Genomic DNA, 16,598 nt, shown 5'->3' on the forward strand with positions numbered 1-16,598 from the left:
CTCCATTAAGCTAAAGCTCCTTTAAAGTATTCAGGTTAAACAACCTAGAACAGTGGTTCCCAACTGGTGGTCTGCAGACCCCAAGGAGTTTGTGTAAGCCACAATGGTTATGTGACACCATTCACATAACAAAAACTTCCATACAAATATCATCGTTTTTAAAAGTGGGGGGGGGGGGTTATGGCTTGGCTTTTGAAAAACAGGGTCCACATTACTTAGCTAACTGAGAACCACTGATTTAGAATGAAAACGATAATTTCCAGGCTGAATGAGAATTTATTTTAGCTCTGCAGTCTTATACTGAAGCCCTGCTTTACAAAGGATTTTCCTGTAATTCTGCCATTTGACCTGTGTGATTTCCCTTACCCATCTTTGCAACAGTTCTCTGATGCAGGCTTCTCATTATGGCATCTCTTGAACAGAGAAAAGAGGTGGAGAATCATTGCTCCCAGTAAAGCCATGGCTGATCTGGAAGTTGACCCCAGTCCAAGATCACATGGACAACATGCATTTAAAACACTATTTTAATAGTCTTGGAGAATCCCAAGGACTATAAGTTTGGTTTTTTAAGGGTGCTGACATCACAGAGCAACAGTTGCCAGCACCCTTAACAATCTTAACAAAGATTCTCCATGACTGTTGAAGTAGTATAATAGTGTTTTAAGTGTATGGTGTAGATGTAACCCAAATCAACCCCACATGACTTCTCACAGAACGGTTGAGGCTTTTGGTGACTGATTCTCATAGCTGCTGCTGTGCAGGATTGGGCACTGGCACCGACTTGGGTTGGTTCCTTAGGGTCTAAAGCAGTGATTCCGTGATACCCACTTCTGTGCACCTTTCTGATAAACACGAGTTTATCAGAAATGTGGAAGGAGGATATATGACTCAACCATGTTCTGTCCTTCTCTGTCCCCTCATGTGGCCACCCTCAATGAAGCAGCTTTTAAGCCATAGCTGTAAAACAGCTTTGTGTCCCAGCTGCGGTTTTGAGCTAGGCGTTTGCTAACTTTTCAAGATTAATATTGTTCTTTCTGTTACCCTTTTATTTTGTTTCCCACCCGAGAGACAGATTTAATAGGTCAATTCTACCTGCTCATTATCATTTGCAGGTATTCTCCACTTGGCCTCGGGAGTTGTTGACTTGCTTCAGTACTATTTCCCAGAATCCTTTGATCGTCTTCCTAGGGATTCAGGCCTCTTTGATGGGCCCAAACCCACCGTCTTGGAATCTTGCAGTGTTAGCGATCTGGCAATTCTGCTGAGAGGCAACAAAAGAAAAACACAACCGATAGAGTTTGGAGCGCATCAGGTAGGCTTTTCTCAGCATATAATGTTCTGTACCAGAACAGAACGTTGCTGTTTTCGCTCTTGTAAATGACAATGTGCTGTCTTGAGTTCTTTGAACAGCTTTTCAGAATGTTAATAAAACTAAGCATGTCTGTACTGTATTAATAGAGAAGACCACTTGTTTTTCTTGTTTATTTGTTTGGGAGCATCAGAATACATTGCACTTGTAAATTATGGGCACCAGGTCTGAATCTTCAAGAAAAGTCCACAGCCCTAATTTCAGATGGAGGTGTGGAAACTGTTCCTGGATAACTACAGTAACCTAGGCACCTAAATGAGGCCATTCTTCTCAGTGATAGGATCTGCTTAGGCTTATCGATCACCAGCATCTGAAGACCTAGATTCAACTTCAGGCAACTTTCTACTTGTTGCATTATTTTCATGGGTTGCTGTGGTTTTGGTGATCTAATGTCTCCCATTTTGATTGTAGGTGATTCTTGTAGCAAATGAAATAGCAAAGGAAAAGATCCCTGAGGAACTTAGTTTAGCTCTTGTGCTAACAATTTACGAAGCAAAAGGCTTGGAATTTGATGATGTGCTCCTTTACAACTTTTTCACAGATTCAGAGGTATGTGAAAATAGAGAGAGAGAGAGAGAGAGAGAGAGAGAGAGAGAGAGAGAGAGAGAGAGAGAGAGGAGACTGGATATCACTCATTTCTCTTTAGGGGAGAGCTGAACAACTCAAATAGGCTAGGCTGTTGTTGTTTTTTGCAATATCAGCACATCTTAGTTTATAGAATATATTCAGGACCAGTGAAGACATTGACCCCAAGTAAGTTGTTTTGGGAACACTTGACAAACGAGTTCCACTTAGCTTATAGCCAGAGTCATTTTCATATCTGGGATTGGATAAGGGATTTTTGCCCGAGACAGAGGGTTTCTTTGTTTCCTTGCACTGTGTGCTTTCGCTCACTGATTTGAAGATTGTTTTGCTTTCTGAGGTTGACTTCAAACACAAGTAAAATTGTAAACTTGGTTACAGCTTTCCAGGTGCAGTAGTGGTATTATAGCTATGGTTTTCTGTCCCCCCCCCCCTCCCCACTTAGGCTTACAAAGAGTGGAAAATAATTTCTTCTTTCAAACCTCCCTCTCCTTTACCTGAAGAAACCAAAATGGTCATTGAAACGCCCTTGGAGAAATTTGCTGATGCTCAAAGAAAACTTCCTGTTCTGAATCCAGAAATGTACAAGGTGATTACAAAATAAAATCGGAAGCAATCATCATGTCCCTATTTTTGAACCTATTTTTAAATAAGTAATTCTTTCCGTTTTGTCTTTTAATCAGCCTGTAGAATAAATAAAGAATACATATGAATCTCTAAATAGTTGATATCCCAATCTTTGAGGACTAACTGAAGATATTGCATTGTAATGCATTTTTAAACTTTCATCCATTGTCTTAAATTGGATACAAATTGTGCTTATAAAAGTACATTCCAAGTTTCACTTAAGTATCTTAGCGTCCAAGAGAACTACAACATTACAATATATTGCCCTTCTTTCCTGGGCAGGCAAGTTAATATGTGAACTTGAAGCCCGTAATGAGGTTTGAACATGCACACCAAATTACCTGCTGATTTCTCAGACTTCTGGGAAAATAATTGTATTATAAGCAAGCAGTGAATTCCAAACAGGCGAGTTTAAACCAAAGGCCACACTTGGCTTGGCAGTCTAATGGCATGTTAGGTTGCACTAGTAAATTTATTTTGATATCCGTGTCTTCAAACATGGTGTCCTAGAGTCTGATTTCTGTTGATGAAACATTAGTCCAAATGTATTTAGCTGCAGCACTGCTCTTTATGATAGTCTTTTGAACATAATTGTACTCCTAGATGCTTAATGGAGAGCTAAAGCAGTTATATACTGCTATTACAAGGGCCAGAGTCAATCTGTGGATCTTTGACGAAAACAGTGAAAGGCGTGCACCTGCATTTCGATATTTCATCAAGCGAGAACTTGTTCAGGTTGTCAAAACAGAGGAAGATAAAGGTAAGGTCTATGCTACAAAATTCTGCAGACTAGACTGTCTCATAATCAACATTTGATTTTAGCACAGAAGGTGCAAATAATTAAGGAAGGAGAAATTTATGCTTAAATGTTTTTTATCGCCTACATTTTAGGAAATTCCCAATGACTTCAGTAATGTCAGGGCTAGTTTAATGAGCTTAAAAACAGCCTTCCTGTTTTTAACTGCAGTATCCAATATGGCCAAAGGTCAGGGATGATGGAAGTTGTAATTCCACAACATTTGGCAGACACAAGGTTGGGGAAGTCTGACTTAAAAAGATCTGTGTCTAATATATCTCTGGTTTCTTCTTATCTCTGTCTCTTCAAGAGTTTCTTGGAACCAACTCACAGCTGACTGCAACATACTAGGAAAGCATTGGCTAAGGCTGTCACATATCCAAGAACATTTATATCTGTGGTCAACAGTTAGCTTTGTCAGAGGGCCATTTTGAGAAGGGGATGTGAGTTGGGGAACCAACATCCCATTTTCTCCGCCCCAAAGCAGGCTTACAGTCGAGAGAACTGCTCAGATGACTGAATTAAAAGTGAGCTGAGCTGATGTCACAAGAATTTTAACAGTGCAACAATTCCTTCCATCCTTGTTTTGCCTCCTAGATTTTGATGACAGCATGTTTGTTAAAACCTCAACTCCAGAAGAATGGATTGCGCAAGGAGAATATTATGCAAAGCATCAGTGTTGGAAGGTAAATTCACAGACTTGCTTAAAAGGGAGGCCATTTTAGGAAAAATACAGTAACCTTGGCAATGAAACATAGAAGTGAAATTACAAACACAAACAACAATACAGATTAGAATTATGCTAACCTGTGTACCTGTAGAGCTTGGGGGGAGGGGGAGGCTTCTGCTAGGGTGGGGCAGAACTTCATTTAATTGAGTAATTTTTTAATGCTTTTCAATAATTTTGCAGATGAGGCATGGCAAAATGCCATGGATGTGGCCCCTCTAATTCACAACTGGGAAGACACCTACAAATCCTGTTGAGTTACTGTGTTTAAGTCTATATGCCCTGTTGATGTTTGCTGTACTTAAAATTGTGTTTTTTTTTTCTTTTTTGCAGTGCAACACAAAGGCTTGTTTTTGTTGCTTTCATTGGTAAAGTGTCACTCAGTGAAAACTATATAGCAAGTAGACTGATAATTGTGGAACTAATTTCACATTTTGTCTTTGTTGTCATGTACCAGTGTGTCATAGCTGAATTGGCACAATTTTGAGAAATGCTTAAGAATTAAGGCTAGATCCAGTGCTGCTTTTGTTTTTTAACCCAGTAGTTTAATTAACCAAATGCTATAGAGCATGCTCAACTTGTTTTGGGTTACCTTTGGTACACTTGAAATATTGGGTGTGCTTTAGCAGTGTGTTTTGTAACTGTTTTCTTTTTGTTTGCAGTTTGGATTTTATATTAAGAATTTTATTTTTTTAACCAATGTTCTTGAGGATGTGTACATTTAGGAATGGATCCAGATGTGCTTTTCCAGATGCAGAAGGCAGCTTATGTTTATGAAAGGGCAAGGGTTACAGAGTTGTGTTCAAAGAAATGAAACTAAATTGAAAGATGCTGTTCTTCTTTGCTGTAGAAGCCTGCCCTGCTACATAAAGCACTGAGTGAACTCCAAATCAAGCCGTTGTGCCAACGTTTGTGGAACAGGGCTTGTTGCTATTTTCCTTCCATTTACACTTCTTTGGATCTAACTCTGTCGTAGTTTGTTGCTCGATTTCTTTGCACACACACTAATTGCATGTTGCAATTTACAGCTTAAGCCTTAAGCCAAGGTTGGGCAAATGTTTGGGTTGAGAGTGAAGCAGATGGCCTCAGAATATGGTGGACTATCTTTCCTTAGAGGTTTTTAAGTAGAGGCTGGATGGCCACCTCTCATGGATGCTGTAGCAGCAGTGGCTCTTGAAGCGTGGGACGAGTCAAATGACCTTTCAAATCCTTTCCCAACTCTGATTCTGCATCTTTCTGCAGTTTATAATTAACATGAAGTTCACTGCTGCAAGATGTGAAGAGCGATACCTGCTTAGTGTTGGAATTCCATTCCCCCGTTGTGCAGATATGTGGGATTGTTTCATCACATGTCTGTGTTTACATTCCATCACTGTTGGAGTCATGGGAGCGGATGTTGTTTTTACATTGTTCCGATCTGTTGTACTGTTGTATTCCTTCTCTCCGAGGAAGAAGAGAGAGAGAGGAGCCTTGGTTTCCTTTGTCCTGATTTGTATATAATAAAAGTAGCTTAGTACTCACACCTCAAGCTAAGTCAATGTGTGCTCATGAGTCATATGAGTCACATGTGACATGAGTCACAGAAGCATGTCGGGGAAGTAGGTTGATGGATCTCTCGAGCAGCATGAACAAGGGAGAGATGGGCTGGCACGTACCGTATTTTTCGCCCTATAGGACGCACTTTTCCCCCTCCAAAAATGAAGGGGAAATGTGTGTGTGTCCTATGGGGCGAATGCAGGCTTTCGCTGAAGCCCGGAGAGTGAGAGGGGTCGGTGCGCACCGACCCCTCTCGCTCTCCAGGCTTCAGGAAACTATCTGCAAGCCTTGGGAGCCCGCGGGAGTTCCTTCCATTTTTTAACGGAGCGCACCCCGGGCTTCGGGCAGCTCTCCGCAAGCCTGGGGAGACCGCGGGAGTTTCCGCAGGGCTCCCAAGGCTTGCGGATAGCAGCCTGTTCTGGGGACTGGGGTCGGGGGAAGCTCGGGCTTCCCCCGCCCCAGCCCCGCACCTGGGGGGGAAATAATTTTTTTTTCTCCCCTCCCCCAAAAAACTAGGTGCGCCCTATGGGCCGGTGCACCCTATAGAGCGAAAAATACGGTATATGTCATTTGCCAGGGGACCTGTCCTGCCTCCCAGCGACCCCCCAACACTTAGATGGTTTTCAACAGATAATTCATGGAGGGAAGGTCTATCCACGACTATTTGCTATGATGACTAGATGGAAGCTCCATGTTGAGTTTTGTTTTGGGGGTGGGCAGCAACAGTGAAGAAGGGCAACGATCCGCTTATGGGCTTCCTACAAGCATCTGTTAGGGCACTTTGTGAAGCCTTCTAGGAGCGCTGCTTTTTGGGGGAGCTTTGATATCTCTTTTTTTAAAAAAATAATTTTTATTCATTTTCCAAACAAATTTTATACAGTCAACAAATTATTTTGCACTCATTCTTCAATTTTTGACTTCCCTCAGTTTCTCTGTCATTCTTTCGTAAAATTTCTATTTGTTGACGCATTTCTAAACATGATATTGCCTTTCCCAACTCCTTTTCCTCTTACTCTCTTTTTTGCAGTATTTCTTACTATCTCACAGAGTCTCTTCAAAACCAACAAGCGTTGTCTGTACATCACATATATTTTTCAGATATTCTGTAAATTTCCCCCAGTCCTCGATAAACTTTTGGTCTTTCTGATATCGAATCTTCCCAGTAAATTTGTCCAATTCTGCAGCTTTGATATCTCAAATGGTGGCAGGCACGGGAGCAAGAGATCATTAAAAACAAACAAAATACCCAACAATTAGCAAGCCTACTTGGTCTGTTGTCTGCCATTCAAATAAGTGAGTTCCACTGCTTCTCTGTGAAACCACCAGTGCTCTAGATAAATGTTGTTTTCCTGTTTCAGGTGGCTGCTAAATGCTATCAAAAAGGAGGAGCAACCGAGAAGGAAAAACTAGCCTTGGCACATGACGCTGTGCTTAAAGTACAGTCAAAGAAAATGAACCCCAGGTAAGTGTCTTCTAAATGTAAAAAACATAAATCTGTTTGAAAGTTTTTGGTTAAAAGTCGGTTGATGCATCACCGTAAACGCTGGTTTACAGCAAACCCTGCCCTCCCCCAACTTAAGCACATAGAAGCAGCAAACCATAATCCAGGCATAGACAAACTCGGCCCTCCAGATGTTTTGGGACTACAACTCCCATCATCCCTAGCTAACAGGACCAGTGGTCAGGGATGATGGGAATTGTAGTCCCAAAACATCTGGAGGGCTGAGTTTACCTATGCCTGCCATAATCCTTGGTTTAATGTTAATTTGAACCAGAGATTGGTTGTTTCATTTTGGTCCAAGCAAACCATGATTTGCAGCTCAGGGATCAGTCTTGCTTTGTTCTTTGAACTTGCTAGTAGAGAGTCACAAGAACAATCTGCGTATTCGTGGTAAATCATTATTTGTGGCTTGCTGTGACTTGTGAATTGGCATGGCGGTGATAGGGAATCTGTGGCAGTTTTATGCTTCCTATCTTAGATGCTATAAAAAGTAAATATCTTGCCTTCCTCTAGGGTGCACACCCAGCTCTTTAGGATGCTGCTACCATCTCTGCTTCCTACAATTATCATTCCACATAGTTTCTCCGTCAGACTTTCTCCTGCTTGGCCTTCCCATATCTAGACCTTCCTTTTGAAGCCGATGGAACAAATTTGTCATAACTACTTACTCCTTTTTGCTTCCAATAAAGACAGTTGTGATAGATGTAACATAGACCATGGCTTGATTCAAAAAGAAGACTTGAGGTCCCTTTTAGAGCAGTGAAGTCACTGTTTATTATATTTCTTTCCTGCATGAAGAGCGCGTGTTGGAATCTGTTTCTGTCTCAGCTTGTTAATGTTTTAAAATAGCTAATGGAATGAAATACCTTGAATCAGTTGGCTGCCTATTTTTCAAAATGTGATTGCTTTGTTTTATTTCTCTCTCTCTATATATATAAACAGACAGAAGCAAATGGAATATATGGAACTGGCTAAAACTTATCTAGAATGTGATGAACCAAATTTGGCTCTCAAATGTCTAATCCATGCCAAAGAGTACCAGCTTTGTGCACAACTTTATGAAAAATTAGGAAAGGTAAATGTGGTTTCCCCACTTCTTTATCTTTCATTTTCCAGTTTTTTGGGGGGGGCTCTTTAGTATTTCACTATGGGAGAGTAAGAAATCAAAGTTGATTTATCTCTGCTCATCAAAGCATTGCATTGAGAGCTATTTTAACAGTTAATGGAAGTGACATTTGACTCAGGAGAGCTGTTTGGGTCAGTATATTTTATCCCACAGCTACTCTGCATGCAAAAGGTTTCTTATTTCATATTTTCTGTTGTTCATATTACTTCACTTTTGCATAGTCAGTAGGCAGAAATGAAAGCTAGCTTGGTGTACACCTGGTTGCCCCTACAGAATATGTGTGTTGTGTGGATATGGGCGTATGAAGCCTTAATTTTAGGTAAGTGGGTGAGACTTAATTGAGGTCAGCCATGGAGAAGAAAATGGGGGTGGGGGTGGGAGAGAGAGTGTCTGGAAAGTCTAGGAACCAGTAAATATTTTAAGCTGGCCTTTTTGTGTTGTGTGATGAGGACAGACAAATCAATTTCCTTTCTATTGTGAGAAGTGTTAAAAGGGAGAAATTTGTCACACACGCATGCACCTGATTTGATTTTCTTTACATTTGTCGTGGTAGACTTGGTGACTTGCTGCTGAATGTGTATTTATTCACTTGAAATATGTGGTGCTTGAGTGAACTCCAGGTGATAACTAAACTCCTATCTGATGTTTGATGATAGCCTATTAGCATAAGCAAGTTGTTTCATCTTGCAGTCAGTCTAGCCCTATCTGCTAGAATTAGAAAGGTGTTGCCAGCTATTGTATGCTTGATGTAAGCATCCATGTGGTGTCATCATCGTACAGGTGAAAGAAGCGGCATATTACTATAAAAGAGGACAATACTACAAAGATGCATACAGATGTTTTGAGCAGATGCAAGAGTTTGATCTAGCGCTTAAAATGTGTTGCCATGAGGAGCTGTATGAAGAAGCAGCAAAATCTGTTGAAAGGTCTGTATTTCAAGAACCTGTTTCATTAAAAAAATAGCATTTCTTCTGCCTTGCCAGTTTTATGAAAAGATTGCTGATTTGTGTCCTTGGGTTGCAGTGCATCCCATTTAGAACTGCATATCTAAATAGCCTGTGAAAATGTTAATACTTTACTTGGAAAAGATAGTTTAAGCCATGGGTAGACAAACTAAGGCCTGGGGGCCGGATCTGGCCCAAGCGCCTTCTCAGTCCGGCCCGCGGACGGTCCGGGAATCAGCGTGTTTTTACATGAGTAGAATGTGTCCTTTTATTTAAAATACATCTCTGGGTTATTTGTGGGGCATAGGAATTCATTCATTTTTTTTCCAAAATATAGTCTGGCCCCCCACAAGGTCTGAAGGACAGTGGACAGGCCCCCTGCTGAAATGTTTGCTGACCTCTGGTTTAAGCCATTTCTACAGCGCATATACAAATATCTTATTGAATAGTAAAAGTGCTGATTTTTTTTAAAAAAAGAAACAGTGCCCAGTACTTTTTTGTTTTTAAATCAGCTTTGAAAATCATTCAGTCACTCAGCCAATGAGCTGATTGTACTAGCCAAATGCCATGACATATAACCAGACTATAAACCATAATATGAAATATACACCAATAATAAAACCAAACACCAGTAATATGAAGAAAGGGAAATTGGAAATATTGTCAGCTAGCTCAGGCCTGGCTCAACTTCACATTAAGCTCTGAATCTCCAGAACAACTTGTAGCAGTGTTAGGTAACATCTCAATGGATGTTAAGTTGTGCATCTACTTCCAATTCCCTATTGAAGTTTACTTGTATATGTCTGTTTCAGATATCAAAAGTTGATGAGAAAAGAAGGACTGCCAATTTCCAAACTTTCATACACAGCAAACCAGTTTTATTTGGAAGCCGCTGCCAAGTACCTGCGCACAAACAAGATGAGTGAAATGAAGGAGGTGCTGTCTCACCTTGACACCGAAGACCAGCTTGTGTTTTTGAAAACGCACAAATGCTTTGCTGAAGCTGCTGACCTGCTGAAGAGGGAAGGCAAAGATGAAGAAGCCGCAAAGCTGATGATGCAGCATGGCTTTGTACTGGAAGCAGCCAAGCTCACTAACCAAAAAGAGTTCCGAGCATCATGTCTGCTTGCTGCGGCCCGCCTTAGTGTGGCAGGCATTTGTAAGGTGGAGAACGTGAGAGACATCTTGAGCGAAGCCTTAGATCTGTTTGAGCGAACAGACCAAAAGTCTGGTAGCGCAGAGGCTACCTATTTGATAGGACTTTTAGAGAAAGACTTCTATACGTTGAAGAAGGCCTCTGGAATGTTTTTGCGTGTGAATCACAATGCTGGCGCTGTGGAAGCTCTGTTTGGCGCAACAAGCTGTGATGTCGAGAGTGAGGCCATCTTGGGATTAACATCCTATGGAATCGAAGCCCTCCTAAATCTGGTCAAGGCTTTCAAAAAAGCAGGCACCAATGCCGAGAAAGAAATGGTGAAGTCGTGTTTTGAATACTTTGGAATTGTCCTGATAGACGGGAAAAGTTGTCAGGTCTCCCAGAATGAAGCGGGCTGTATTCTAGAACATTTGTCCGAGAATTACAAACAGAGAGAAAAGAGAACAAGTGATAAGCTCAATGTAAGCCTGGAAGAGGTGAAATTTGCACTGAATAAACATTTGTTGAATAGGCTTACTGCCATTATTCACCATTTACATGGTCTGAGCTTCCCAAATATTTGCACAAAGTTTATTGCCGGCTTGAAGTGTGAGGACGAAACCTGTGAGGACTTCCATAGCTCCCTGTCACGTCATGAGATAAAATCTATATTTCAGTGTAAAATGCACCTGGCTGCAATAAATGGGCTACTGTTAGAAGCCAAGCAAGTGTTCCCAAAAGATTTGCTTCATGAACCCAATGCCATTGATGAGCTGTTGACCACTGATAAGTATGCACTGTGCAAATCTCTTATCAATGCTATATTTCCCAAGCATTTCCACCTGAGGATGGTGTCCGAAAATCCAAAAGCATGCAAACAGATCCTGAGCCATTATTGCTTTAGCCATAAAAATTCTAATCCTTGCAGGGCGGTTCTGAGAGAATGCATCCGGTCCGAATTTACAAATGAGACGGCCCAGAACAGGAGAGAATCGACGGATCTGTGGCTGAGAATGATGCAGGTCTTTGCTTTTACTTCCACTTACCCCGCAGAGTTTGATAGACTCCTTTCCAAAGAAGAAGATGACTATAATAGAGAACTGAAGATGGCAGATGAAAGGGGGAGAGGGAGATCCAAAGGCATAGAGGGCAGATATGGAATGCTGCTACCTGATAAATATGCGGGCAATGCTGAGAGCACACACTTGTGTTTCATCAGACTCTTGCAGGAATCCATGGACCAGCTCTACATTCACAGAAACCTTGAGCAGTGCAGGTGGCTGTTTTATCGTTTCATGAATGTCTTGGTGAAGAAATGCGTTGACCCTTTAATTCCAAGCATAGGAAACACTGTGGCTTTGCTGGAATTTCAGTTCATCCTGTGTTGTGCTGTCCTCATGCGCATCTGCAAAACCATGACTCTCTGCCTTCCCAAGAGTTATATTGCCCTCTTCCATTACTGGGACTATTTATTCGCAAGAGGGGACCGATGTAAAGACGCCTTCACCTTTTCTGTCATACAAGAGTATAAGCCACAGGACACAAAGCAAGCCATAGAGAAATTTAAGGTTCACCTGAGATATTTAGCCAATGTTCTGTGTGGGAATGAAAACTTCAATGTACTCTTTGATGCTTTTGGTGACCTTGGCTTCATCATGTCTGGGGAAGCTGAGCGCACTGTGGTGCTTTGCTTAGTGATGTTGGTGAATGCTGATCAGGTGCTTGGTTGGAAATATAAATATCTTTTAGCCAAAATTTTTCCCACCCTCCGAGAATTCCTTGCAGAACTGAAAAGGGACTACCCTTCCAAAGTGCCCGAAAGATTGATTAAGATTGTGGATCTGATGAGTGAGACTTCCAATGTTAAAGAAGTAGTCGATGGCCTCAAGGAGCTGCTGCTTTGTCGAGATACAGAGTATTTAGCAGACTGTTGCTGGAGATGGGACCCTAAAGGAACGAGGGTTACTAAGTATGAGAACAACAAACCTGTCAGAGGTATCTACTTTGAGGTTGCCGACTTGGACAGATTTGCATATCTGAGCCAGGCAAGGAATTTCGAAGAGGCAGAAATAGATCTTGAGAAGGACATGTACATCGAAGAGAGAGAAGACCCATTAGCCAATATAGCATCGTTAAGGCAGCAGAAGCAACAGCAAAAAGCTTCTGCCAAGCGGAAGCTGCGGGGCCTTTTCCTGTTTGTCTACTGTTGCATTAGATGGAAAAGGATTTCCTCTTCAAAGCAAGAATCCCCGGATATGGCACTGGGAGTCTTCAAAAAAGCAGACGTTGACCCAACACAGTGTGACCTTTGTGGAGTCAAATTTCTCCAAAGGCCTGCAAACTTTGCTGCTCAGACAGAACCTTCTGAAAAAGAAGCCACGGAAGTGACAACACCAACGGAGGCAGACTGGGAAGAGAACATGGACAGAAATGAAATTTTTGCCGCTGGTGAAACGTTTGAAAATCACATCACGCTGGACGAACATGGAAATAATTTTGCCTCTTACCAGAGGTATTTTGAGTTTTTCAGAATTAACGTGGAGCCATTAATCCGAAAGGGGATGGATGTGATGGAAAGTATTGCCGATAACACGTGCATCAAAGGCCACTTTGCATCCAATGAGCAGTCTAACCACATGCAAAGTAGAATCCAGGCGGCTATTAAGAAGATTTCTGATATGGTGGAGGACATCTATAGGAGAAAGGCATGGGCTGATGGTAAGGCCTTTCAGTTTTTTCAACGTCTATCATCTCAGCAGTCAGGGAATGTTCTCCTTTGCAGGGAATGATACTGAAATGCCATTCATCAAAATTATTTAGTGAATATAAGCATTCTGGCAGGACCCACACTATGAAGATGTAATTTTTCAACAGCAACCGCAACAGTCCACTCCAGTAATGAAGTGTTAGATCTAATGCCTAGCACTTCATAAGGAACCAACCATCATGCACATATACAGTTAAATAATGGCTTGCCTTTTCAGATGAAAGTAGTGGTTTCTTGCCCACCCCTTGTCCCAAACTTCCATTGTTTCCACCTTCCTATAATAAGTGTTAAATGGGGTGTTACCCCTTCCCATTACACCCATGATCCTAACTGGTTACATCTTTTTGTTTTATGTTTTAGCTGAAGAAACCATGTCCAAGTTGGCTAGCAATTTGAATTCTAATGTAGACAAAGCTTCTAACTGGCTGAAGGAAACGGAGTCCCGCCTACTAAAGGAGGAAGGTACGTTTTAAATTTTAAGTACATGCAGCTCACTATATAAGGTTACATCTGTTAAAACTGAAGCGTGTATTGTTTAGAAGTGAGCAGTACTGTGGCTTGTAAGAATAGTGATATACCATGCTGGCAGCCCATTCAGTTACTTAGCATGGAACTTGTAATTTGAGATAGTGGATTCAGTATGTATGCAGCCTTATTGCTAGGTCAGGAGCTTTTCTTGACTAAATTCTTCCTTTCTTGCTCAACTGCTGAAGGGACAGGGAATTTTCTTTCTCCTCCTTTTGGCAATTAGAATTGACACATGGGGCATTCAGTAAGGCAGAGATTTTCACCCTTTTTGAGTCTACAGCTCCCTTGAACAACTATATTCTTCCTGCGGCACCCCTGTGGGGCTCAGGAGCCCTGTTATGTCACCCCTTGCCTGCTGAGCTGGCAGTCCCTCACCCTTTTTTTGAACACCCTCCCTCGGGGAATGTTCCCTCAGCCTCCTCCCATCTCCTTGGGAGTCCTCTGGGCAGCTGCTGCTGCCGCCCCTGGTCTCTGAGCTGCCACCCTTGCCCCAAAGAGAGGTGCCTCCTCACACTGCACCACAGGGGCCTGGGACTTGTCTGCCCATTCCCAACAGCAAGGGCTGGCACGCTGGCTGGCTGGCTGGCTGGACTCCCTCGCCCACTTTCTTGCCACCTCAGCCCCTGGCAACCTGCACCCCCTGGCCAGCTCCAGAGGCACCATTCACCTACAGAGCTTGTAGCCAGCTATACAAGCTTTGTATATTTCTATACAAACAGCTATACAAGCCTTTGAGAGGCAGAGACGCAAGAGGGCATCAGGAGGAAGGGAAGGGAAGGAAAGAGGGACGGAGGCCAGTGTTACCCATGGCACCCCTGACCATCATTCAAGGCACCTCAGGGCGCCATGCCACACTGGTTGAAAACCACTGCAGTAAGGCATTTAAACAGAAGCATCAACTTCAAGTGTCCTATTGAAGTTGGATTATTTTCACACACAACCCTTCCTCCACCCTACCCCAAATTGTGTGTTTTCTGAATCAGGGTCAAGATGAACTTGCTGAGAAAGGAGATTAGGATCCTCACTTTTATTTTCGGACAGAGGTTCATGGACCTTTTATTAGCTGCACGACAAAAATTCAGCTGGCTCTTCTCAGTAAGGTGATTCAGTAATTGGAAAGTATATCTTTCATGCATTGTCACAGAGCAGCTCATGGAATGGGGGCTAAGCGACCAGAGAAGAAACAAGATGAGATCCAGCAGCTTCATTAGTGAAGAAAGGGGAAAAAACCCCTATAAAGTTCTAGCAGCATTTTTTCACAAGTTTAAATTTGCATGTACAAGGGGAGATTTCATAAGTGACATCTAACAAGTGCAAGTTTTACCTCCTTTGATGGCTTAAGGCTTACATATGTTGAAAAAGGTTTTAGATATAATAGAAATTTAAGCCATTCTGGCATATTTGCCAATGACAAAGTGAACAAGGCTATGGGACTCCACAAAACTTTTCCCCTGCTAGGATGCAGCTTAGTAAGTATTCCTTGGCACATGGTTTTGTCTTTAAAATTGAACAATTCTTCCTCTTTTAGAGTTTGACCATGACAAAGACTTGGACAGTGAAGTGAAATGCGAAGAGGACACTTTTGAAGAGCTGCACCCCAAGAAGCCCTCAAGAAAGATGATGAAGAGAAGAAGAAAATAATTAATTTTTTTTTTAAAGCTGAGGTTTATTCCTCCCTTGATTTGAGTTGTATTTCGTTTACATTTTATAACTTGAGTGTTGAAATGTGAGAACACAAATTAAATTGGAAGGTGAAACCTGCCAACAAAGGTTCTCCCCTCATAGTAACTTGGATAGAAGGTTAGCAGTCAGCTTTTAGTAATTTAGGGTTGGGGTTTTTTTAAGTACTCGAAGAAGCTTAAAGTAGAATAGAGTCAATTCCACAACAGGGAAAGAATCTGGTGCAACATATTTGGCAGGGAGTCCCATGTCCCTGCTGGTCCATAAAGTGGTTGGTAGAGGGCACAATTCAACTCCGAAGTGGTAGGAGGGGTAGATGCTTAGGTTTTTTGGCTCGTCTCCTACTTTCCCCTGTAACTCTCCCCTACCACCACCAGTGTCCTAGATGGATATTGGTTGTATTAAGGAGAAAACGTGTCTTCTTGTTTCCTGTTCCCCCATTTAAAATTGCACCTTCCCTCTGCTACTTTGCAGTTGCTTGGCAAAAGTCCAGCTTTTGAAAACTCCTGCCATTGTTAGATGTGTCATTCTACCTTTCAGAGCCAATGCATAAGCAATTGGGAGTGGAGGGGAGAGAGAATAATCCTTCACCTTCCGTTCTCATCTTCTTTACTTTCCATTTTTAAATGTGTGCCTATAAGCTGGGCTAGGAGCATCCTCAACAACTGGAGAGGTTTTTTGTTTTTGTTTTTTAGTTTTATAGAATTTTAACTTTTGCAGAATGTTCAGAAATACCTTATGCAAGCGAGAAGCAGCTGTGAATTTGTGAAGCTCAGCCTCGTTTCTCCTTTCCTCGTGTCTCCTGGAAACTGCAAGGAATAAAGAGAGTGCTCATTTTTCTTGCAAACTTACTTTGGTATCAACTGTTCTCCTACATGTGTCAAAAAAGATAATCTTTCTCTAGAGTTTCATTATGGTTTATATGCATTTTAAAGGGTTTTTTTATACTTTTGCAATTCAACAAAATAAAATACAGCATTGTACTATTTTAGAAAATAAAACAAAACAAATGTTGGTGTTTATAACTGACTCGTGCCTTTTTTCTACAGAGGTTGTAAAATCGGTTTTAGAGAGGCGTGGGTGGCTTGAAGTCTTATCATGAAGATTTCTGACTCCCAACTTGGAAACAACAGCATTGCTTTTCGCCCCCTTCCCAGTTACTCTGCTGAAATGAAGAAAGGGTGGGGGACATAAAGAACACGTGCTGGTGTAGAAATACTTAAGTTCGATTGAATTCTGATTTTTTTTAAAAAACGGTTTCCTGATCTCAGAACTATTTG

At 41.7% G+C, this 16,598-nt stretch overlaps 1 protein-coding gene across 1 annotated transcript in view; it reads left to right on the forward strand.

Moving 5' to 3' along the window:
• Positions 1 to 16,343, forward strand: part of TRANK1 (tetratricopeptide repeat and ankyrin repeat containing 1) — a 55,452-nt gene extending 39,109 nt beyond the window's left edge. Inside the window, exons 14-24 of the mRNA XM_083577530.1 lie at positions 1,113 to 1,312; positions 1,781 to 1,918; positions 2,397 to 2,540; positions 3,182 to 3,338; positions 3,972 to 4,060; positions 6,996 to 7,099; positions 8,081 to 8,213; positions 9,045 to 9,190; positions 10,021 to 13,061; positions 13,471 to 13,572; positions 15,167 to 16,343. Of these exons, the coding sequence (XP_083433656.1) occupies positions 1,113 to 1,312; positions 1,781 to 1,918; positions 2,397 to 2,540; positions 3,182 to 3,338; positions 3,972 to 4,060; positions 6,996 to 7,099; positions 8,081 to 8,213; positions 9,045 to 9,190; positions 10,021 to 13,061; positions 13,471 to 13,572; positions 15,167 to 15,279 (4,367 nt within the window). The 3' untranslated portion in view covers positions 15,280 to 16,343. The remainder of the gene's footprint in view (positions 1 to 1,112; positions 1,313 to 1,780; positions 1,919 to 2,396; positions 2,541 to 3,181; positions 3,339 to 3,971; positions 4,061 to 6,995; positions 7,100 to 8,080; positions 8,214 to 9,044; positions 9,191 to 10,020; positions 13,062 to 13,470; positions 13,573 to 15,166) is intronic.
• The last annotated feature ends 255 nt before the right edge of the window (positions 16,344 to 16,598 follow it).

Source organism: Podarcis filfolensis (genome assembly GCF_964270895.1).
Source record: "Podarcis filfolensis genome assembly, chromosome: 12".
NCBI lineage: Eukaryota > Metazoa > Chordata > Lepidosauria > Squamata > Lacertidae > Podarcis > Podarcis filfolensis.